At 37.1% G+C, this 24,781-nt stretch overlaps 1 protein-coding gene across 8 annotated transcripts in view; it reads right to left on the bottom strand.

The window, feature by feature from the left end:
• MANEA (mannosidase endo-alpha) overlaps positions 1-23,783 on the bottom strand; it is a 62,057-nt gene extending 38,274 nt beyond the window's left edge. For 5 of the 8 annotated variants that reach the window (XR_005556612.1, XR_005556615.1, XR_005556616.1 and 2 more), the window contains exons 1-5: positions 23,516-23,783; positions 17,184-17,767; positions 13,276-13,385; positions 10,907-10,983; positions 9,715-10,466 (exon numbers count right to left, since the gene is read on the bottom strand). Coding sequence is in view for 2 of the 8 variants with exons in the window: in XM_039342705.1 (XP_039198639.1) it covers positions 9,830-10,466; positions 10,907-10,983; positions 13,276-13,385; positions 17,184-17,727 (1,368 nt within the window). In the remaining 6 variants the exon portion in view is untranslated. The other 3 variants (XR_005556611.1, XM_039342705.1, XM_039342706.1) reach the window with 3 other exon arrangements.
• Positions 23,784-24,781: the final 998 nt, after the last annotated feature.

The raw sequence follows: 24,781 nt of genomic DNA, 5'->3' as shown, positions 1-24,781 counted from the left end.
CAGGCTGGACAGGGACAGTCAAAGGGCTGGACATTGCCCAGAGTCTGTAAAATGCCCAGGTGTGAATTAGAGGCTTCTTAGTTTGGCTGGATGTCTGATTCAAGGAAAGATTGAGGCCTTTGATTAGGTAGGGCAGAAGAAATTCAAACTTTTTTTTTTAAATGATGTTAAACACAATAGAATAAAGTTGTAGAGACGAAGTAATGAAAAAAAGAAGGGTGCCCAGATTTTGAAAATGCATACAGGAATTTGGAAGTATGATGCTATAAATTTTGACTTTGTAGACAGAATGCAATTTATTTATTATTTATTTTTATTTGTGAGACTTATATACCACTTTAAGTGCAAGCACTCTCTAAGCGGTGTACACCAGTAAGCAATGTATATATATATATTTACATTGCCCCCAACAATCTGGGTCCTCATTTTACCTACCTCGGAAGGATGGAAGGCTGAATCAACCTTGAGCCGGTGAGATTTGAACCGCTGACCTGCTGAACACAGTCAGCTAAAGTGGCCTGCAGTACTGCACTCTAACTGCTGCGCCACCTCGGCAATGACATTTACTGGTCCACTAGACTAGTTAAACTAGTGATACTCAATCACTAATAAAATAAATATTTGCTCTATGTAAAATTCACCTTTAACTTCAGAAATGAGTTAACCTGCGACTCGGTCTACATTCCAAGATCACAATGCCCAAATCTGGAAACACAATGGCAAAGTTAGTGAAAACCTGAACGAATGAACTAAAACGATAAATCAGGACCTACTGCAATATTTCTGCTTATTTCAAATGCTACATGCAGCGATGCTTGAGCTGAGGACTGGAACAGTCAGGGGATGTATAACGATTGTTTTCAACTTCTGACTTGGTGTCAAGTCTTCCAGGATAACATATAAAGATGGCTCACCCAGCCTTTGGGGCTTCCTGTAATATTTCTCTACCACCCATCCCGGTTGTATTGTTACAAGGCTCCACATGGAAGCAGTGGTGCTCAAGTAATCCTGCCTGTTTTTCCTTCAGGAAAGACTTGGAGCAGAAAAAGGCTCTTTCTTCTCCATTTATCAAGCAGGCTAGGAAATGAAACTTGTCCTGAAGTGTCTCTTGATATCTGCATGCAGTTGTGCAGTATTACTTTTAGAAGAAGTGAAGACAACTTGAAAGCATTTTTGTAATAGAATCCTACGTATGTTAACTCAAAACTGATTTTTTTAAATCTGATTTGTTCCTAACATAAAGTCTGTTGGATATTAGTCTTTAATTGTGTTAATAATTAAGGTTTGGGTACAGTTGATATTTTCAGAGATACAGAGATATAAAATGACAACTAATTGATCATACATATTTAGATGAAATATTTGAGATTAAAATTTTTTTAATAAAATAAAATTTGTTATTTTTTTTTTAAATACAGCTTTTTGGAGGCGAGGGAGAGGAGGGAGGGAGGGAGATATAGATAGATAGATAGATAGATAGATAGATAGATAGATAGATAGATAGATAGATAGATAGATAGATATGCTGGATTTTCCAAATAGGAAAAGAACCTGCACAGAAAATAGTTCAGCTGCAATGATCAGAATTCCAATTATTTTCCACTAATACAAGGAGTGATTAGTATAAAAATTATTCAGGTGCTGAGAAACAGCAAGAAAGAAACAATCTGGAAATTGAACATTAGAGACAGGACATTGAAAATATTTAAAACTCTGATTACTTCCTAAAATACCTAAGAGTCAATTACCTAATATTTACTTTTGCCTGCATTTTAAACAGAAGTCATTTAAAGCAGTTCTCCAGTAAATATAATCACCATGCCCCTGCCCCTCCATTTTGGCTTAATATTACAAGAATACAAACAACAGAAATAATAGAAACAAGTTTTCTTTATTAAACGTAACTGTGGATCTTTTGCAGTCCTTAGTTCAAGTTATACTGCAAATTATTTAGCTGGATTTTATGATTTCTGATGTATGCTGTTTGAAAATTGTATTTCATGAACAATACAGTATATTTCAGTTTTTCTACATACTGAACGCAAATTAGGTACATCAAAGCATTATGCAACGTGAGTGATAGATACATGTAAAGGTGCAAAAAAAATGAGGTATTGTACATTACATACATTATCATGCAATATGCCATTAAAAATAAAGTCTCCAATATTTGTAAATTAATATTATTTTAAATAATTTTTATTCTAAAATGGTTTCACATTTCCTCCCCCCCCCATCCTGTGGGATTTCAGATGAGTCTGAACAGTGGTCATACCACATGTATTAAAAATATCCAGGAGACAATTATAAATCTAATGGTTTTGTTTCTATAAATTGATGTGGTGATTACCTCAGCTCCACATGAAACTTCAAAATTTGCTAAGGGAAGTCTCATTTTCCTGAAACTGAACAGAATGTACATGCTATGGGAGGGTAGCAGGGTGATTTAAGAGGAAGATTGTTGTTTATTTCACTAGCTCATGAAACAGGACTGTTATAGGAAACTATAAAGCTTCATAGCTAAACATTTTAGTAAATTATGTTTCTTTCAAGCTTTCTCAAAAGCTCACTAAACGAATAAGTCATTCCAGATGTACTGTAGGGCAAATATCCCTATAATATACTTGCAAAATGTTAAACACATTGAAACACCAACACAGGTATTTCAAACACATTGAAACTGTTCCTGTGTGCAAAACCATTACCCATTGGGTGTAATATTCATTCATGGGCCAGTGTTATGGGTATATTTGTGCTTCTTTTGCTAAAGGACCCACAGCTCTGCAATGCTTCAATATTGGGCAGAGGATAAGAAGACATCTGCAAATAATTTCTATTGAATGGTTGTAACAGCATCCTGTTAAGGTTTACATTCTACTCCTAAATCCAACCACAGCTTCACAGTTTTTAGATCTTCCTGTGCAATTCCTTTAAAAGAAATGTTTCACAATGCAGATGAGCTTATACTACACAACTCTTGCTCCTGTGTCTTTGAAGTGCCTCTTCCAAAGGATTTGCAAAGCCCTCCGGCTTCCTGCAGAAATTAGAAGTCCGCAATCTGAAATGGATATTTCCATTTTTTTTCCACCACCTCTCAGTTTATATTTATTTCAAAAATTTTTTTCCACAGCCAAACAAACAAGTGACTTTTCACATATCAGAGTTTTTCTCTCCAATATACTATCCCTGCTTCTGATAGCGAACTTTTTCTTACAGCTTGGGACAAAACACTGGGGAATTTTTGTAGTATGCCAGAGTAAAAATGTTAACATTTTAAAACTAAAGCATTTATACACATTACATGAAATATATATTACAGTGAAAGACATTATTTTCCAGTGGATTTTCAGAAATATATTCATGAATAATTTTTCAACTCACCCCTGGTGCTTTAGTTGAACAAAACAAGGTAAAAGAATGCCCTTATAAATATTGACTATTAAGCATGTCAATAAAGCAGGTCACATAGTTTATTTAATAACTAGTCACACAACTTATCATGTTTTTCACTCGGGATTGGGCATCCAAATGAAAAAAGATAAGCCTGCCACATCAGTGATAAACAGAAGCAAGAGTCCACTGTCCTCTGACTTCTATATCAGGGGAATTACAGCATTTGTAATTGTTGTAAAATAACCTAGCATATTTTTTTCAATTAAAAAAAAATCAACATTAGCAACATATAAGGTTAATATTTAGTAAAAAGAGGTAAATAATGAGCTTTAATAGGGAACCTACTTTTATTTATACACAAAGTGCTGTTTTTAAAGGCTAACTTATTCAAAGAATTAACCATGAGTCTAATTATTTATTTGATAAAGAGAGAAATTTCATGTTAAGCAGTTCATGAAAAAATTATGTGGTTGAATTTCATCACTGGAGACTGCTGGTTTTAAATCAAACCTGAATTACATTACTACACTAACTATTCAAACTAAATATCTAGTTGTCCTGGATCTTTAGGTAGAACTTCAATTAAGTAACTAATTGTAATTTTGACTGATCTAGCTTTTGCCTGCAACCACCACAGTAAATTTCACAAACACAAATCAGCATATTGACTTCAATGGACTGTAGAAAGTTTGCTATCAGTCTTGTAAATTAATGACTCCGATGTAGACTCAAATCAAGCAATAAATATATACAAGTAGATAAGTGGTAATAAAGAGTGGCAGAATAAAGAACTATCAGCTAAGCATGCAATAATGTGTATCTAATTTGGAATATTCAGACTTCAGCCCAACTGACAAGAAAGTCAGTTCTTGATAGCTGACAGGTTCTGTTTCTGTTGCCATTAAATCTAAAAATTCCAGTTTTATTGCCATCTAACATGATATTTCACAAAATTTCAACTACTTAATGATTCCATGGAGATTAAGTATTCGACAATTCCACAAAAAACCTATGTTTTAACTTCAACCTATGTGAAAATGTATGTTGTCCAATGCTAATTTATCTTCTAATTGCAGATATCACAGATATGTAACAAGAATAATTCAGAAATCAGAGATCAATGCCTAAGTATTTTTATGATTAAGTCTAATATGGACAAAAAGTACATAGATTCTGAGTAAGAATGAATGTACAAATGTTGAAAGAAATCTACCAAAATGGACTTTTCTTTTGGTCAAGATCATAGATTCTGTGAAAGTTTAGAGTCCAGGAGTAGTCAACCTTGGCTCTTTTATGACTCGTGGACTTCAACTCCCAGAATTCCTGAGCCAGCTAAGCTAAGCTGGCTCAGGAATTCTGGGAAATGAAGTCCATGAGTCATAAAAGAGCCAAGGTTGACTACCCCTGGTTTAGACCTTTGGAGGTTGCCATCCCTATCAGGAGGCATTATTTTTCCAGTTTTCTTGAAAATGACCTTTTCTGATTCATGACTTTCTCCTTAACTATATATTTATAGGGACCTTAGTTTTGAAATACACTGTTATTGAAGATCAAAGCAGATACAAAATAACAACCCTCACAAAATTATTCACACTGCATTGTTCATTTAAACCTGGTAAACAAGGATATGCATTTCCTTTCCTGGGGTTATCACTGTTTTTCATTCTGAATATGTTGGGAGAAAAATTGCCTGGGTGCATCAATACTTTGTAATATTTGGTTTTCTGAGCAAATTGCAGTAATAAAATCATTTCTTCCTTATAAACCTAGCTCTTGAACAGGAATACATTGCTTAAATTAATCAAAGGAACAGACTATGTGCCGCTTGATGAGCTTTAGCAGATTTTTTTGAGGTTACAAAAATCTCAATGTTAAGAGCAAGATTAACCAAATATACATTTATTTACAAACTGTTCTTTACAGATTTCCATTTAATTTCTCCAAGAAGAAATGGCAAGTCACCTTAACTATATCTATACTTATTTTGCTATAAATACAAGAAAAACAATCTACATATTTCACTAAAATGTTTTCAAAAAGCGATTTTAATAACATTACTACTCGTAAACATTTTATGAAGTGAAGGGGTCATCTGTTTATTAAGACACTTCAATTTGTCTTTTCAAGGGAGCAGCATCATGACTTCTATACGTTCTGTAATTCCTATAGAACCAAATAGAGCATATCGTGGCAGAGTGAAGAGTAAATATACATTTACAACAGGGGTCTTCAAACCTGGCCCTTTTATGACTTGTGGACCTCAACTCCCAGAATTCCTCAGCCAGGCACACTGGCTGAGGAATTCTGGGAGTTGAAGTCCATAAGTCATAAAAGGGCCAAGTTTGAAGACCCCTGATTTACAACAACAATCTACAATCTATATACCTGACAAGTCAGTGTTACATTTGCTACCTGCTGTTCTTGACCGATTCTATGTGCCCAAACAATACATTAAGTGAAAGGAGAAAATCTAGCTGGATTTAAATTCCATTCTCCAAATTATGCTTAGAACATTTATGTACTTTCTATTGATATTGTGGGGTTCATTTTCTGTCAAACACTAGCTGATAAGCAGATTATGTGAATGAGACTGAACAAATATACTTTATCCATGTGAAGAAGCCATTTTGTGCATGTATAATACCCAAGTAGGGCCCAAACCCATGAAAATATGAACGAGGGCAACTTGTATTGTTAAATGAAGGAATCTTATTAAAATTAGATCAGAACAGTCAATGCAATAGCTAAGCAGCTGCAATAGCACTAAAAACTGAACACGAAAGACTGTATGGTAATATTGTAATATTGCAAAACTGCTTTCTTTCAAGATTTCAAACATCGAAAGGAACAATGCTGCTATAAATTATCCTAGCTGACAGAACAATTGTGCACAACTCTTCAAACTCTAGATATCCAATGAAGTGGAACCAGCAATATTCTATGATGAAGGGGGGGGGGAGGAGAAAGGCCTATTATTTAGCTGGCAGTTTGTTTGAAATCTCAGCTGCAGCTGTCAACTCTGTTGAAAAACAGGCTGGCTACTTGAGTGTCTAGAAGCTCCAACTATGTATGGGGTTCCTCTTTTCTATCCATATACCTAGGGCAGATCATAGTATTTCCAAGTGAACAAACGGAAGCAAGAAGTAAATGATACAGAATCTTAGTTAACTGACCTGATTATTCAAAGTGCCTAAGGAAATAGCTACATTGTTTTCAGAGCTTGATAGTTCCTAAATTCCTACCTATGAATTGAGCGTGACAAATAAAAATTCATATCCACATGGAGTGGAAACTTCTGACAAGGGCTTTCCTTTTCTCTGGCTTAAGAGTAGACCAATAAAGTAATTAAGAATCTGCTTCTCCTTTCCTAATATAGTGATGTCATTAAAAGTGGATGAAATATTTCAGCATATTTTTTTCACTCTGGGAAGTTCAAGGAATTAAAGGAAGTGTATGTTTTCATTTCCATCCTTAAAATTGTACCTACGCCAGTGGTGGTGAACCTATGGCACGGGTGCCAGAGGTGGCACTCGGAGCCCTCTCTGTGGGCACACGTGCCGTTGCCCCAGCCTTGCTTCCCCCTGTGAACCCACCAGCAACCCCCCTAGAGGAGAGTTGCCCCTGAGCGTGGCCCAAGCGGAGCAGTGCAGCCAAGGACATGGCAACCAGGCAGCGTAGACAAGGCTCTGCCCTCAAGCCCCAACACACACAGTTGATACTGCAGGGCGCGGGCAAAGAGTGTGGCTGCCATGGCGATCTGCGGCAGGCCCTGGAGGTGGTGAGTGGCCCTGAGGGCAGGCAGGGTGGGGCAGAGTGGGCCAGGGCAGGGGTGGAGCAGGGCGGGGCAGGGGATGGGGCAGGGCCAGTTTTTGGGCACTTGGTCTCTAAAAAGTTCGCCATCACTGATCTATGCCAAAGGACACATGAATCAGCCATTTTGCAACTAAACTCAGCTGTATAATCTTGCTTGCTGTTGCTCCACAAAGCTCTCTGCCATTGGCAGACTCCCTATCCCTTCTTGCAAGGGACAATTCATAAAACATTTGCAGTAATTAATAAGTGATATAATAAATAAACAATAACCACTTAGTTTTCTGTTGGCAAAAAAACAGCATTAATAAAGCTCTGTCCTGGCATCTATGAAAATTGAGTTGTATAACACATTTAAACCATAACATGGTGGCACAGTGGTTAGAATGCAGTATTGCAGACTAAGTGTGTGGACTGCTGGCTGCCAGTAGTTCGGCAGTTCGATTCTCACCAACTCAAGGTTGAGTCAGCCTTCCAAGGTCAGTAAAACGAGGACCCAAATTGTGAGGGGAAATATGCTGACTCTGTAAACTGCTTAGAGAGGGCTGTAAAGCACTGTGAAGTGGCATATAAGTCTAAATGCTATTGCTATTATTATCTATGGTTGTATATGTGGTTTGTATGCATTAGCTATAATCTATGATTAGATAGGAAAGATAAAATTCAGCTCACAATTTGCTGAATTAAAAAAAATGCACTTTATAATATATCTATATTGTTCTTTAGTGCAGGGTCCCAACCCCTGGTCTGTGGACCATGACCGGTTTGTGGCCTGTTGGCAACTGGTCTGCACAAGCGAGGCGCACACTTGGGATTAAGTTGAACATGCAAAATCATCCCCTCCCCCCTCGATCCGCAGATCCAGAAAGATGGGTGACCGCTGTTTCAGTGCAGAGATATCCACTGGTATCTCTGCACTGGATACCTATTACAGAGATATATACTAAAATGCAACGGGCCATTTACTTTTGTAGAAATAGTTATAAAACTGGCAAAGAACAATGTCTTTTATCACAGCTAATCGCTTCAAATTGCATGTCTTTTTAAAAAGTCCTCGCATTATTTCCAGTGGTATGTAACTAAAGCTAGATCTTTTGTAGGGGAAAAATAGTAACAAAATGCCTAGAAAACCCGAACCTCAACTCCTTGAACATTTATCAATTGCTAAAAAGCAAAGAGAGAAGTAGTGGAGGAAATGGGCTGAGGACATGGTTTCTCTCTCACCTTCTTTTGCCCATTTGGCAGCAGATGGCAATATTATATTAGTGATGGGATGTCAAGAAATGCACCTGCATTATTCTCTAACTAAAACCACAGGATATGGTTTAGTCTAGATGTTTCTATGCAAAGTTTGCAGGCACCTGGGAAAAACATGTTTCTCAGCAGAAATAGCTTCCACTGCAGCAGACATTTTTGTGGCCAGGAAAATAAGGCAAATGAAAAAGGAGCAGCAGTTAGAATGCTGCAGCAAAAAATGTCTGGGCCCATTCTGAGCCTGTCCTGAAAACTAAGCTATTTTGCTAGACCATTTTCTTTAAAAACAAAAAAACAGAACCCCCAAAATAAAACATTCTGATGGTTGGGATAGAACTAAACATGGCTTTTAGCTCTCCCTATTAGGAATAGCTCTTCCCATTAAAGTCCAGGTCAGACTATCCTATGAATAAATTAAATGACACTTTAGAATTTCCCAGTGTTTCAATTTTAGTTGGTAATTGCTTTAATTTCCCCTTTCCTCATTCTTTCTTTTGGGGGGGGGGAATTAGAGTTGTTCCCTAATTTTACTTGTAGTAATTCACATAAAAAGTGGGTGGCAATTTACCACTTTTTAGAAACAGCTAAACTGAAACTATTACTGCCTAGGAATATTATGAAAATTTCATATCTTTCACTAATTTTAATAAAGTAAAAGCAAATAAAAGGTTTTTCGTGTTCTGAAAAGCACACCAAATATAATAACAGGGAATTTATTACCAGTTCCAGCTATTCACATGGAGATTAAACAAGAATTGCATAGGACCCCAACACTGTGCTCTTACATAGCACTAATTAATTTTAAGTGGTTCTTGAACTAAAAAAGTTCCCAGAGAATTCCTTTCTTTACAGTATCACGCATCATATACACATTAATCTTCAATAGACTTGGATAAATATCTTTGTACATAGTTGTTCCAAGCTTCTGATCCAAGGACTGGATGTGAGTACGACCTTTGCTTGAAGTTATTTCTCAACTTCAAATTGTATTTGAAATTGGTTCTAAACTTGTTTTGCTTTGAGAGAGTTTTCCCCCCTCCAAAAAATGGAAAAAAATCAGCTGCATGCAAATATCTTATGTAACTATTTTAATTGCAGCCAGTTTTGAATTTAGCTCTTTAACAGTCTATTTGTACCGCCACTCAAATACTCGGGAAACAGTACTTGTAATACAGAATAATATATACAATATTAAGCATGGCTAACACAGTCTTCATATAATAAAGTAACTGAAGGGATAATATTGCTTGTTGTTACCTTTGTTCCTTAAAGTGAAAACTTTCTAGTAGAAATAGTCTGACTGCTTCCTTATAACATCTTCTCAATCTATCAATGATAGATTCAATGTAGAATTCTCAACCACAGTAGCAACTCATGTAAGCCACTGTTCCTTTTCTTTGCTATATTTTTCAGACCACTTGTGAGTAAGTTCCAGATAGATATTTGGCTTATGAGGCTGATAATCCAGGTAAGTTGTCACATCAGTCTTTTTAGGAATGGCCTTTTCAATCTGAGTCCCTTCATGCCATTCGTTGAAAGAGGTGATGGAAATGATTTCAGGTCGTACTAGAAGCGCAGCACTGAAGGCCGTCTCGTAATATTTTCCGTTGACACGATTGCGTGTGTTGTGATTGTTCCATGGTCGGATGCTGGTGTCTATGTACCCTGGGCCCACACTTGGAATAAACATTAAGTTTTTTATGTCACAGAAAGCTTTCAAACTGGGCCAGTTATGATGGCTTGAACCATAAGAGAAACCATTTGTGGCAAAATAGGTGTAAATCCCATCAAAGCCACTTCGGTGGATTTCATGTTTATGTTTTTCTTCTACAAGAAGAGCAATGAATAAGCTGTCATAGGGTGTATTACGTATACTTTGAGATCCTGATACCGTGAGCAGATTTGCCCACATTTCTGGAATTGTGATGTAAGAATCATAAACATAGAACATGGGAAGGGTTCTACCTGTACTGACTTTATGTCTGTAAAAAGCTGGATGGCTTCCATATCTAAAAGCAAACAAGCAAAAAAAGAAAGTGAATGTTCCATATATATTTCTAATAGTTTTAAAAATTACTCTTCCTGCCTCTCAATTATATTTTATTTCAAGTGTCATTACTAGCATTACATAGGTCTTTAAACACAATTAACTGCAACTCAGCAAAACAAATTTAATAAATTTAGCCTTATTAGGAAGATAAAATTACTAAATTGCTCTGCTTGCAATCCCATATTTGTTGCTGCATGACACAGTAACAAAAATGACAACAATGACATTAAATATTGTGAATTTGAACAAAAAGGATGGGAGTTCAGGTTATTTTAATGAGAACTGTGTTTACTGACAAGGAGTCAATGTTCAATTGATAAACCACCATGAAACATATAGATAATATGAGACAGAATAAAATTATGATAGTGATATTCAAATATTGCACCAAGTTCTTACTTGTCTATAATATACTTGACATTGTTGTACATGCTGCGATCATCTCTGTCTTTATATGGCTCAATATGGAAAGTGACCTGAAACATAAAAAGGATTTTTTTTTGTTAAAAAAAATGGAATGTCTCAAAAGAGCAAAGAATCTTGAAGTCAGTAGCCTGTATCCTCCCCTCTGTTTCTGAAGAATAGAAATTTTATTTGATATTTGCATGTAGTAGAAAAAAAATGGAAAAGAGGGGGGGAAACTAAAGGGAGAGAAACTTTTAGTTCTTTACATGGGAATAGAGTTTGTCCTGTTGTCACCCAGCACAGATTGATTAGAAAATGGAAAGCATAGCCATCTGATACAAACACAGAATAAAATATCAATTTTTTGCTTTATACATTTATTTAATTTCTATGGCCACCATTCTCAAATAAGTGACTCTGGACAGCAAACAATCCTAAAGACAATTAAAAACAATTACAGTATAATGCAACAATATATATGGCAGCCATTATTAACTAAACCAGGACAAAAGAACTGGCAGATGACACCCAACAGAAAGTTAATAGCTCTTTAGTACTAAAATTGTGTTTTCCTTTGCTGAAAAATCCCCTAAAGACAATGCTGTAATGTTTTAAATTTGCCCACCGAAAGAGCAAATATAAGCGCATTGCCAACTCCAATCTGAAGAGCAAATTTAAATGTGACAACAGTGAAAAGGGAAATGTGGCTGGAATTTCAAATGATCAAGAATCTCACTGTCATTGCTATTTATGATTCATTCTTCAGGCGTAACTGCCCAATAGTTTCAAAGCCTTGTGCAAAACTGTTGCGGCACTGAGTCACCTAATATTAAATTCACTTGATAATTATTTTATCAGAGGAAATAGCAATTCAAGAAGTTAATGTCTCCAGGAAAAAAAAATATGTATTGATTTGCAAGAAATGCTTAAATTATTAAATCTTCAGTTTTAATTAGTGTTGGGATCAATTTTAGAGTTTGGGCAGCTCAAATTATTAAATTTTCCAGTTCAGCAATTTATACCTGAGTATGTAACTGGATTTACCTTATTAGCAAATAATTTTCCCCAACACATCTGCCCTGCCTCCCTAATCAACCTTATCCTTGAAAGGAAGAGATACCTGGCAATAATGACAATTTACTACTAAAGAGGCTATGTTGACTATTTCTTCACACAGTTTCTAGCCATCATACATGTGGTTTATCTTTTACTCAGAATCTGGGACAGAACAGTTTCGTCTCCAATTCTGGGTTGAGAAAAAAATATTTCAATAATATTTCAATATTTTAATAATCTAATTATGCTTAGGTTTAAGGAATCTTGGATTACTCAAACATTTTTTTAAATTTTTGCATTTTTTTTAAAGGCAGTCATTATTTTAGTTTTGATTGAGGACAATTCTTTTATTTTCAAAAGAATTAGAAGGCACTGTTTCTAAGGCCAAATTATGGGATGGAAAAAGTTTATGTATTTTAATTTTATTTTATAATATGGATTAGAAAATAGAAATCTGTCTCACACCAAGCCAGGTCATTGGCTTACCTAACACAATACACTCTGGGCAAATCTTCAGGATATACTGGGGATGTTTGATTCAAAACATGTATCACAAGCCCAATTTCAATAGGAAATTATAATATAATATTTTCAGAATATTTATAGAAAGTATAATAAACTATACTTTTATGTAACAAGGCACAAAAAAACTGTGTGTTCGGTTTGTAGCATACCACTGGAATCCTGTGTATATATTACTTATTTATAAAATTTACAGATTGCCCCAATCTGTACAACTCTGGGTATCTTATAGGATACAAGAATAAAACAATAAAGATGCAGATATAAACCAAAAACAAATCTGGAGAAAAAGAGCAGTCAGTTAAGTAATCAAAGCAAAGGGTTATAAGTTGCATCTCAACTCGAAAACAAGTTCCGCTAAATTAAGTGTACGTTTATATTTATCTCAGGATGTTTGCTTTGGATTAAAGGTGGGGGTTAATTCTGAAAAGACGACTTACAACTGCTTCAAGTAGCTTTCTAACTAGACTGGAACAAAACTAAAATTCATTTAATAGATAAGACTGTCTCACAATCAGTCTGAATATATTTAACTTATAGAAGGTAACAACATTGCACTTGGCCAACAGTTGTTTGCTGAAATAAATTATTGATATATAATAATAATAATAGTAATAATAATATAAATATGACCACTGAGAACTAGTCCAATTGAGTTCAATAGAATTTACTCTGAGAGAAGTGAATATAAAATATCAACACATTTTGTTTCTATAACAATGCTGACTATTTTATTCAACTCATTACAACTAGTTTCTACAAATCTGAAATTTTAAATACTATACCTTTAATTTATACTTGTGTGCAATATCCAAAATTATAGGCACAAGGCCATCAGTGGGCTCTCCATTTTCATCAGCCATAACAGGTGGGTACCAGGAAAGAGCCAATACCCCTAAGAAATAAAACATATATTATTATTATTATTATTATTATTATTATTATTATTATTATTATTATTATTATTATTATTATCGATCATCGCACAGTCAGCCAGATGTTCAGACTGGATTTGGCATTTTGTCTACCTATCGAGTCCTTACCCAGGACCTGGGATAGGCAGATGTGGATGTTTGATGGTATTACAGATATCGTCGCAGGATGGAAGCAGTTCCTAATAAGGCCGCCTTTTGCAATTGACTAATAGCGAATTTGTCAATGCCAATGGTGTTCAAGTGGTGCTCCAGTTGTTTTGGGATTGCACCCAAGGAGCCTATTACTATTGGTACTACCCTTGCTTGCTTTTGCCACAGTCTTTCTATTTCTATTTGTAGGTCTTTGTATTTTGTTATCTTCTCCAGTTCTTTCTCTTCTATTCTGCTATCTCCAGGCACTGCCACGTCCACTATCCAGACTTTTTTGTCTTTCTTATCGACAATTGTTAAGTCTGGGGTGTTATGTTGCAGGTGCTTGTCTGTTTGAATTCTGAAGTCCCAGAGCAGTTTAATTTTATCATTTTCTATGACTTTCTCTATTTTATGATCCCACCAGTTTTTGCTTACAGGCAAATGATATTTTTTGCAGATCTTCCAATGCACCATTGTTGCTACTTTGTCATGCCGCTGCTTGTAGTCAGTCTGTGCAATCTTCTTGCAATAGCTTACCAAGTGGTCCACTGTTTCTTCAGCTTCTTTGCATAGGCGGCACTTACTGTCTGTTGCTGTCTTCTCAATTTTGACTTTGTATGCATTTGTCCTTAAGGCTTGGTCTTGTGCAGCCAGAATTAGTCCCTCGGTCTCTTTCTTCAATTTTCCTGCTCTTAGCCATTGCCAGGTTTTATTATTATCTGCTTTCCCAGCTATTTTTTTCATGTATTGGCCATGTAGTGCTTTGTTTTCCCATGCCTCTATTCTGTTCTTCATTTGGTCTTTCTTGTAGGCCAGTTTGGTCTCTCCAGTAGTTAGTAAGCCTTCCTGATATACTAATTTCAGTGCATCTTCATCATTGTTCTCCAGATATTCTTCCAAAGCCATTTTTTCTTCTTCAACCATCTGATGTACTTGTAGCATTCCACGCCCACCTATTTGCCTTGGTAGATAAAGTCTATCAATGTCACTGCGTGGATGAAGGGCATGATTCATTGTCATTATTTTTCTGGTCTGCCTATCCATTGCTTTTAGTTCTGCTTGAGTCCAGTCCACTATTCCAGCTGTGTACCTAATGACTGGGATTGCCCAGGTGTTGATTGCCTTTATGGTATTTCCTCCATTGTTGTTGTTGTTGTTGTTGTTGTTGTTGTTATTATTATTATTATTATTATTATTATTATTATTATTATTATTATTATTAATTTGAATTGACACCCTCTGAATGTTTTTTTAAAAAATCTCACACAATGAATAATCACATTTTGAAGCTTTTATTTAAAGTTTTCCTATAAACTTTTCCCAGCATCAAGGACTTTTCATCTTTTGTTTGAAACTGGATAGCATTTTCCAAAAATCACAATTTGAGGGTTCTCCTGGACTCAATTCCTACTCAAAGAGCAGGTGGCAGCTGTCTCTAGGGAGGCCTTTACGTAGATTCATCTGTTGCACCACTGCACTCTTTTTCTTAACTGGGAATCTCTTCTCATAGTCACTAATGATTAGTCACTAGTGTCAATAATGACATAGTCACTAATGATATAATCATAGTCACCTCCCATTTGAACTACTGCAACGCACTCAATATAAGGATGCCCTCAAAGACCACTTGGAAACTACAGCTGGTCTAGAAGGCAGTAATGAAGGCAGAGACTGGTGTTCTAAATTCTCTCTGGTGTATGAGGTGCATCAGTTGGCAATTCAGCTTCCAGGTATAATTTATGTTGCAGTTTGTCACAAACAAAGTCTTACCAGGTTTAGGGCACAACTACTCTCATTATCTGGGTGACTGCCTTCCTCTCATTGTCTCTGCCTGTCCTCTAATATATGAAAGAGTGGACTGGCTGACTGGCTATACTCAGCGTGTGGGCCTCAATGGAACTGCATCTACATGGAGGAGTGTGTAGTGGGGTGTCCCAGGGCTCTGTTTTGGGCCCAGTGCTGTTCAATATTTTCATCCAATGATTTGGATGAGGGGATAGATGGGGAACTCATCAAATTTGTAGATGACACCAAGCTAGCAAGAATAGCCAACACTTCAGAAAACAGGCTTAAGATACAGAAGGATCTTGACAGACTTGAACATTGGGCGCTATCTAACAAAATTAAGTTCAATGGTGAAAAAAGTAAGGTTCTACATTTAGGCAAGAAAAATCAAGTGCACAGGTACAGTATAGGTAGTACCTTGCTCAATAGTAATCACTGAGAGAGGGATCTCAGAATCCTAGTGGACAATCACCACTGCAGCATCCAATGGTTACGATTTATGATTTTTCCTATCATCTTTCTGCAAGCACTGTCAATGGGGAAGCTTCTAGGAAGTCAAAAGTCACAGTCATGTGAAGCCCCCACTTTATGACCAACAGTGATTTGCTTCATAATGGTAATTGGGGACTATTGGAACTGCTCTTGCTATCAAATGATGTTGTATTTTATGACTGCATAATTTAGCAAAAAAAGGAAAAAAAATCCGGTCCCAATTAATGTTATTAAATGAGAATGACCAATACTAAAAGAAGTGAAATTCAATAATAGAGAGTAAAATAAATAAATAAATAAATAAATAAATACACAAAAAGATGGTAAGACCGAGACACTGGACAGGAAAGTAGTGAAGAGGTTTCACTCTATTTTGCTAAGCCCTGAGTGAAGAACCAGGTCTTCAAGGCCATTCAAAACACTAGCATTGGGTGGAGGACCTCTGGATCTCGGGGGACTATCAGTCTAGAAGCAAGACACTGGTACAGAGAAAGCATGCTTCCTGGGTCCTAACAGATGGCATTATTTAACTGAAGGAGCCTGGAGCAGATCAATCCTGATGAAACTAGCCAGGTAGATACTATGGGAGACAGGCAGTCCCTCAAGTAATCAAACTCTATACCAGGGGTCCTCAACCTCCGATCCATGGGCCATGACATGCCAGAAACCGGGCCACGCAAACAAGCGAAACCCCATCCATGGGATGCAGGCAGCACACAAAACAACACTCCTCCAGTCCATGGAAAAAACTTTCTCCATGGAACCGGTCCCTGATGCCCAAAAGGTTGGGGGCCACTGCTCTATGCCAGGGTCCCCCAACCGTGGCAACTTTAAGACCTGTGGACTTCAACTCCCAGAATTCCCCAGCCAGCGATGCTGGGAGTTGAAGTCCACAGGTCTTAAAGTTGCCAAGGTTGGGAAACCTTGCTCTACGCCATGTAGTGAAGTTATAGGTAACTACCAGCACCTTGAATCGCACCAGGATACAAACTCACAATCCATGGCAGCTCACAAAGCAGAGGTGTTACTGAGGTATTATTTACAAAGCTGAAGTGTTACTGAGGTATGTCCTTCACTGCATAAAGCAAGCAAGCAAGCAAGCAAGCAGTTTGTTTTAGGAGAGTTTTCTGAGAATGAGAAAGGGAAATGAAAAAAACTGCAGAAAGTGACTAAATTGGTCAGAAGGTGACTAAACTGCCTGGAAGGATGAGGTGGAGATTGCAAGGCTGCGAGAGGAGGCTGAAAGCAAGCAAGCAGAAAGGAAGCAAAAGGATGTAGGACAGAGACATGAGGGGTTTTGGGGGGGGGGTGGGTAGGGCTGGCGAGGAGAAAAGAGATGGAATACTTACCAATGGATGCTAATCTCATTTGCTTCATGTGAGCTTCTATGGCAGATGGGTCTCTAGAGCTATAAGGTCCAAGTTCTGGGTAGAAGCTTGATCCAATGTCTTCTGGAGGATTGTGCCTGCCTTTTGGATAACCACTTGCAATTTTTGGATCCCAATGGGTCAGTAATGGGTGGTTCCAATGAATATATTTTCCATCAAATTGTGGAGTCCCATACCAGCTGTAGTAAAATACATGGAAATTATAATTTGGAGGAGGTAGCTCTTCCATTTTTCTTACAGAAGTTGTAGATGTTTTGAGATTCACCGGTAGAGGGTGAACGCTTTTGGTCCGCGTGAAGCTGTCTTCTTTTGCTCCCTTATGCAGACTGAACTTCTTTTTTAAATGTGTGGTCTGTTGCTGAAAATCTGGTAACAGGCCAAGACCAAATGGATCTCCAAACCCAACTCTTTCTGGTCTCAGAGTTTTCAGTGCCATCATTATAGAGCAAATAAATAAAATAAAAAGCAGCAAAACGATGCATGTTCTCCTGCGAAATCTTGCCATGATATCATGGTAGTTCAGGACACCGGTAGGAAGTATCCAGCTGTTTGTGAACAAGAAAAAAAACATGACCATAGTTTTCAACCAACTAAAACAAATTCACACTAGCATGGTAGAATTATTTAATATTTATATATGACCTAAAAGTTCCTAAGCTCTGAATTACATCTTAACATAGGAAAAAATTGAACTGATTTATGTTGAGCCTATCATGTCATCTAGTTCAATACTATCAGTATTGATCACAGCACTCCAGTTCACTTTTTCATGTTATGATCCATTAATTCCATCAAAAAAATAAAATAAAATCAGAGTCTTCCCCAACCCCCATGATAGAAGCAAAAATAATACTTTTTGTAAGGAAGACATTAATATTACAGATGCAGCATGTTGAGTTTAATTATCTAATTATTCCTTCCAACTCTGTTTTATAATTTCGGGATATTAAGAAATTGCTATGTGAGATATTTTTACTGTTGACCTTAAAACATAAACTAAAATAATAATTCCATTAGAAGCGGAAAGGCAAAGCAAAAAGAAGTTAAGAAGGAGCTGACTTAGGGAGATATTTGTTGTTTTGCCAAAAAAAAAAAAAAAAAAAGCATTAAGGATGGAAAACAAGAAGACAAATGGTGCTTCTAGCTGTTGCTTGCAAAAGAAGCTAATAATACATGAAAGAACACAATCGGGGCTTAGGGTTACAAACAGAAAGATTGAAGGTAGTGATGTTTATAGTAGACAACAGCAGAGGGGCAATGGAGTAAAGCTCTTCCTCATTTTATCAGTCTCCATCCCTGGTCAGTCGGTCAGTCAGTCAGTCAGTCTTCCCTTGCTTCTTGCAGCTGCTTGCAAAGCTGTTCGACAAACTGTTCAAATGAGTATGTGAAAGGAACTGGAAGCTGTCATCTGAAATTGGAATAGTTCAAAGCCCTTCTCAAGCCCAAATAACTGGGAAATGCTTCCCACTGTTGAGAGGTGTATGCACTATCTCATCTACTTAAACAGTATCCCGTGGTACCTGAAAATGTCTCAGACTAATCTGCTAGGATGGGGTAATGAGGAGATGGGAGGCAAGGAAGTCTAGAAGTACAAATTCGGTGTTGTGCATTTTCAGTGCAAGCCCCGCTCCCTTTGTTTATGTGTCATGAAAGCCAGGGATCTTGTGGCACAGTGCAACAACATTTCCTTCATTATTCACCCATATGGGATCTTCTGCACACAAAGCAGCTGTTCTAATATTGAGACAAGGAACCCTTTATCTTTAAAAGATAAAACAGTCCCAATCTAGGACAATGTCTAACAGGTTGAAAGAAAAAGCAAAGAGAATAAGAAAAGAACACAAAAGTGAACACAGGCACGGTTCTTCATTGGCTAATGAAAGAAGGCAGGCTGGTCTTCTCTTTGCCATGTTCTCAATAAGTTTATTGCCTCCCATGATCTCCTAGCTGACATACCTCTTTTTATTTCTATAATCTAAAGTACCTCATTCAGATATAGAGATATAGATAGGAACGTCTTGATAAAACAGTGCATTTATTCAAGAGCAAAAAAGGTGCTAAGACTTGTTTTCAAACAATATATGCACTTTTTACAAGACACATCTTCGTATCTTTTATTCTGTTAATTAAAATTGACAGATAGAGATTATTCTTTAAATATTTGATCCTATCGAATCATTTTCCAACAAGAAAACAAACCTCAAATTTGGCTTAAATGGTGCATTGGGGAAAGTATATTAGATATATCCCCTCACCCAAATAATGATTTAGGAATACATCTGTGTCTCTGAAGCATGTGCTATTTGAATTTCTATCTTGACGCATAATTCTGCTTTCCCCATTATTAGCACTGTGAGGAATGAAGAGGATGGGAAAGTCAGAAACCATTTATGGGATGTGATTTCTCTGACAATAAGAACCACTGTAATACAAACATATACCCTTAGCTTGTCCCATCTACTAGTCTCAAAGGATTGGTATGCTCAAGTCAGTAGAAGAAGAAGAAAACATCTCTATTCTGGAACACATCTATTTTACTATCTGGATTGTACATGGAGATAAGATACAAAGGGATGAAGAATTTCCATACATTTGTCTATCCACCCATTTTATATTGCTACCCAACTAGTAATTTCAACTCTGGATGCCTAATGAGTTACAAACAAGTAAACAAATGAAAGCCACGACAAAACCCCAGAAGTCAAATGCAAAACATAACATGCCTAAGCCAACCACGATCAATCATTCTCTTAACCTTTAAAGAATGAGCTCATCTAAGACCCTGGACTAAGGCCTGGAGGACAAGCCAGGTTTTCAAAGCTTTATGAAAGGCTTGCAGGGCCAGACATATCTGAATTTCCTAGGGCAGAAGCTATGGCAAAGGAAGTACACCTTCTGGGTCCTCTTAGATGGCATGTTTTCATACAGCACACCCAAACCATGCCCGCTCTGTTGGATCTTATGGGATGAAGAGAAATAACCGGAGACAGATGATTCTATAATAACCTAGTCCTGGGTCATTAAGGACTTTGTAGCTGGAAATTAACACGTTGTATTGTATTTGGAAATCTATTGGGAGCTACTGCAGCTCATGAAGCACTAGTGTTATATGGGTGTAGTATGATACAACGTAAGTACTTACAGTTGTAGTTTTCAAGTGTTTTTTTTAAATCTCACCTTTATTATTTTTATAAATAGCTCAAGGCAGGAAACATACATAATACATATTCTTTCTCTTATATTCCCCGTAATAGCAATCCTGTGGATTGGACTGACAGGGGGACTGGCTCAAGATCACTCTGCCAGCTTTCATGCTAAAGCAGGATTAGAGCCCACAATCACCTGATTTCTAGGCCAACAGCTTAACCACTACATCAAACTGATTTTCAAGGGTAGATTTGTACAGAACATGTTGCAATAGTGCAAATGGGAGGTGATGAAGGCATGAAGGCTTATGAGCAGGGAGTCCTGATTAAGGAACTGGCACACAAACTGGATTTGGTCAAATGCCCTCCTGGCTACGGCCATGTATTCTTCCAACAGGAGCTGAGACTCCAAGAGAAACCCCAAATTATGCACTAATTCTGTCTTGGAGAGTAATAATATATATAGAATTTTAAGGACAATTTCTTCAGTTGGTTTACTTCTGTAATTCAACATTGTTCAGAAATCTGATTTTTGTTTAAATGTAACACTTTAATGATTGCTTACAGTATTAAAACTTATTCAACTGTAAAATAATTTGATCATTAAGCAATATAAATCAAAGTTTCAAATCTGTTGTTTCTTTTTTTCCAAATTAGTGTTTCACTGAGATTCAATGTTTTATGTATTTTTATGATAGTTACATTATTTTAAAGGTGTAATAAATAGCGTGGAAAAATATAAAACATAATGGACTGAATGTTGAGATAAAAGAGAATACTTATTCTTCACACAAAATAAGCAACATCAGTGATGTTAGATTTACATCTAAATATAACCTATTATCATGAAATATTTGTCACAAAAGTACATACTCTACAAAGAAAGGCAGAACATAACTCATTTATCTTTGACAATTTTACCTCTGCTAAAAGCAAGGAGAAATTAGATTAGATAAAGAGAAGTTGAATGTTTTCCATGTGTACTTTCTAAGCTAGTATAAACACAGGGGAATGGAGAAATAAGAGTTGTTATGGATGTTCAAAACATAAACATTTAATGATCAATCCCTAGTGATCTACCATTCAGTTTCAGGAAGGCTAGAAGTCAGCAAATCTGCCTAACTTGTGCTTTATTAAGTTCCAAAAGTTATGTAGCAGTCACAGTGACAAAATTGAAGCTAATATTGGGCCTCATTAACAGAATATCAGGTTTTCTTCATTTATTACATAATCTGCATTTACTCTCCATGTTCATCCAAAGCAGGTTTACAATATGTTACAAATATTGCAATATAAGGTCTTAGTTTTGAGATTATTACAGATCTCCCAATTCCCAGGCAACATAGTCAACAAAAATGTAACTAAGGAAGTGAATGCAATATGTATGTAGAAAATAAAAAATGATAATTTGAATATGTAGAATAACAAGGTTAACTCTGAGATCTTCCACTAACATTATAGCTTTCACCAGCAGAACATAATAAATAATTCGTCTGCTTCAGAGGATTGAGGGAAGCAATGTTATGCAGAAGAAAAATACTGGAAGAGTAACTTTATGCAATAATACAAATTCAAACAGACATTTTAGATATATAAATTTATATATCATATATATAAATGTTGGATCCTGCAACATTTTAGATATGATATAAAATGTTATTTTATCAGATAAGCTTCATCAGTGATATATTAAACTCATCTAAGATATTATGCCTCAATGATCTTCTGTAACATGTACAATGTAATAACTAGCATAATGAACACCTCTAAAATTTATGAACAGAAAAAAAAATCTCATATTGCTCTTAGCTGGCATGGCAACTGCAAGAAATAAAATGAATTAAAAATTTCCTGTCTTCCCACAGCCCCTGAGCTTGGCCTACCAATGTCTAGCCAGATGGGTATTCTGGAATATGAACAGTGAAATCTTGATTGCTCCAGAATGAATACAAGACCCCAAAATTATAGTGCCTTGCAATTAGCTAATGGTTAAGGAGTAAATTCTTTACCGAGGGCTGGGCAAATGCCTACATTTTATTCATTGGTGTAATTGATTAATTAATTAAAATGATAATTTTCATTAGAATCATATAGCATTTTGGATTCCAAGGCAAAATAGTGCTTTGAAGTGGTATTGTCTACCACTTCTTAAAGCAGTTGTATGTTGCGCTGAGGTCATGAGGCTGCAGCTGCCCCACAAATCCATGAAAATATGCCTAACATAAGGACTTGCACTTTGATGCTATTGTAAGAGAAGAACCTGTTATGGTGGCAAAAAATAAATAAGCATACAATATAAAATGTGCTAGAGGAGAAGGGACGTATCAGACTGATTCTACATGAATATCCCTGTCTTTTCTGAAGCACCTTTTTGTCTTGAAATCTAAAATGTTGCATAGCCCTAATCTCTACCACACTTTTCTGATGCTCATGAGACACATATCAAGTGTTTAAAAGGCCAGGAGATCTTTTGATACAAAGCTAGACATAATCAAGGTTGGGTCCCAATCGTGCTCTCATGTTGGGAAATTGACCTTGGCTGATCTTGAAAAGCACTTCTTCAAGTTCAGCTGCCTTTGGAAACAGTGAAATGCATTGGTCATTATTAGTAGATGAAAGGGAGACCACTAAGAAATCCTAGGCTATAGGACAGAACTGGAAGTCCAGAAGAATACCCAGGAAGAAGATAAGGGCAAAAAGCCTTTCTTATGAAGAAATTCAGGAAGTCATCAAGAACAGAGCAGGATTTGAGAGACTTGATCTTACCTCTCCAGATAACTCTGGCCCCGACACACACAACACTGATATTCACGTAATCACCCAAGCTGAGTAACCGATATCTGGCCTAATTATTTCTCGGCACAGCCAGCCCAAAGGCGCCTGTTTGCTGCTTTTAATAGCTCTGCACCTGACCGAGGACCCCTTCACTCGAGATACCCGCAGGGGCTGCACAGGCGGAGGTTGGGGCGCTCCCTCTCCGCAACGGATGGGCAGAGAGGGATCTATCCTCCCCCCGAGGACTCCCCGCCCCCTCTGTTATCCCTAGGCAAACGGGCTAACGGGAAGACCGCAGGAGAGGAGGCGGCGGAGGCATCCGCAGCAACAGGAACAAGCGCTACCCCTCGCGCCTTTCGCCTTGCTACTCACCCGTCTGCAGAACCGGACTGAAAAGTTCAAGCAAGGATTCGAAAGAAGGGGAGGGGAGCGGAGGAGGAGGGGGGATTTAAAATGGACCGATCGTGGGGGAAAGACAGGCTCAGGGTTACCAGCCTCCTTTCGGAATTGGCCCCCCCTAGCTTGAGGTTGTCCTCTCCATCGGAGCATGCGCAGTTCCCAAGGTAGAAGGCACGTTGCCCTTAACTCCAGGAAAACAGTAAAGTTACTCTGATCACGCCTCTCTTTCTGTAGCACAACCGAACTATCTTTAGGCTGTTTCTTGTCCGGAAGCGTTAGGGCTCGGTTTGAGTTCGCAAGCGTGAGAATTTAATTTTCTCGCCAAGCGTCCATTCGCGGGTATCTTGATAAAGTGCTCAGAAGTCCACTGTGGCTTTTTACCTCCATGGAAACGCGAAGATGTCATCTTCACTACTCATTGTTATCCATTCTTGCAGAGAAAAAACTCGCAAGCTGTGACATTCCTTACTTTTATTCCTATGCCGAGTGCGAGTCCACGTGTGTTGGACTTTGACTCCATTCTTAGCTTTTTAGCTGCAGTGGAGTTGAGATCGTACATATCTGGTAGGTGTTGCATTAAAGAAAGAGAAGTATTTTTTTTTTTTTTTTTTGGTTTCAAGACTATCTGTTACAGAATACATTATGGGCTTTTTCTGAAACAAATCGAAGCACAGTAAATAACGAACTCCAAAAATAAATCTAATTATTAGACTATTTGACAGAAAGAATGATACTAAGATCTGTTCTTATGGACTGTACATCTGCCGTAACCTATTTGCTGAATTTGGCTATTGTATTTATCAAAATAGTAGTGAACATTAATACGTATTTCTGTACGTTGTTTCTGAGATTAATCAAGGGGCCAATATAATGTAGCAAAAATGAATTTGAGAGATCTCCCCTGAATTAAAGTTTAAATCACAGATTAGGGCAAATGCACCCTCTTTTGCAATCAGTTGGTGCCTTGTGATGAAATAAGAATGGAGTAGATTGTAATGGGCTGTGAGACATGAGGATCTACAAATACAATACAATGGAGCATAAAATGAATAAAGCACCCAAAAAAGTTTGAGCTGTTCATGTTTCTAGTATCTCAGGCAAAAGATTGCAGAAAAACAAAAAACAAAATAACCCCCCACCCCACCACCACTGAAATCAGGAAAGAATGCAGAGTTTGGTTTCTGCAATTACTACAGTACAGTAGTTTCTGAATCATCAGATGGGGAGGAAAAGGGAGGA

Source organism: Crotalus tigris, unplaced genomic scaffold (genome assembly GCF_016545835.1).
Source record: "Crotalus tigris isolate CLP2741 ecotype Arizona unplaced genomic scaffold, ASM1654583v1 scf7180000017804.1919176, whole genome shotgun sequence".
NCBI lineage: Eukaryota > Metazoa > Chordata > Lepidosauria > Squamata > Viperidae > Crotalus > Crotalus tigris.
The sequence above is the reverse complement of the archived record's forward strand: the minus strand, read 5'-3'. Positions and strand labels throughout refer to the sequence as shown.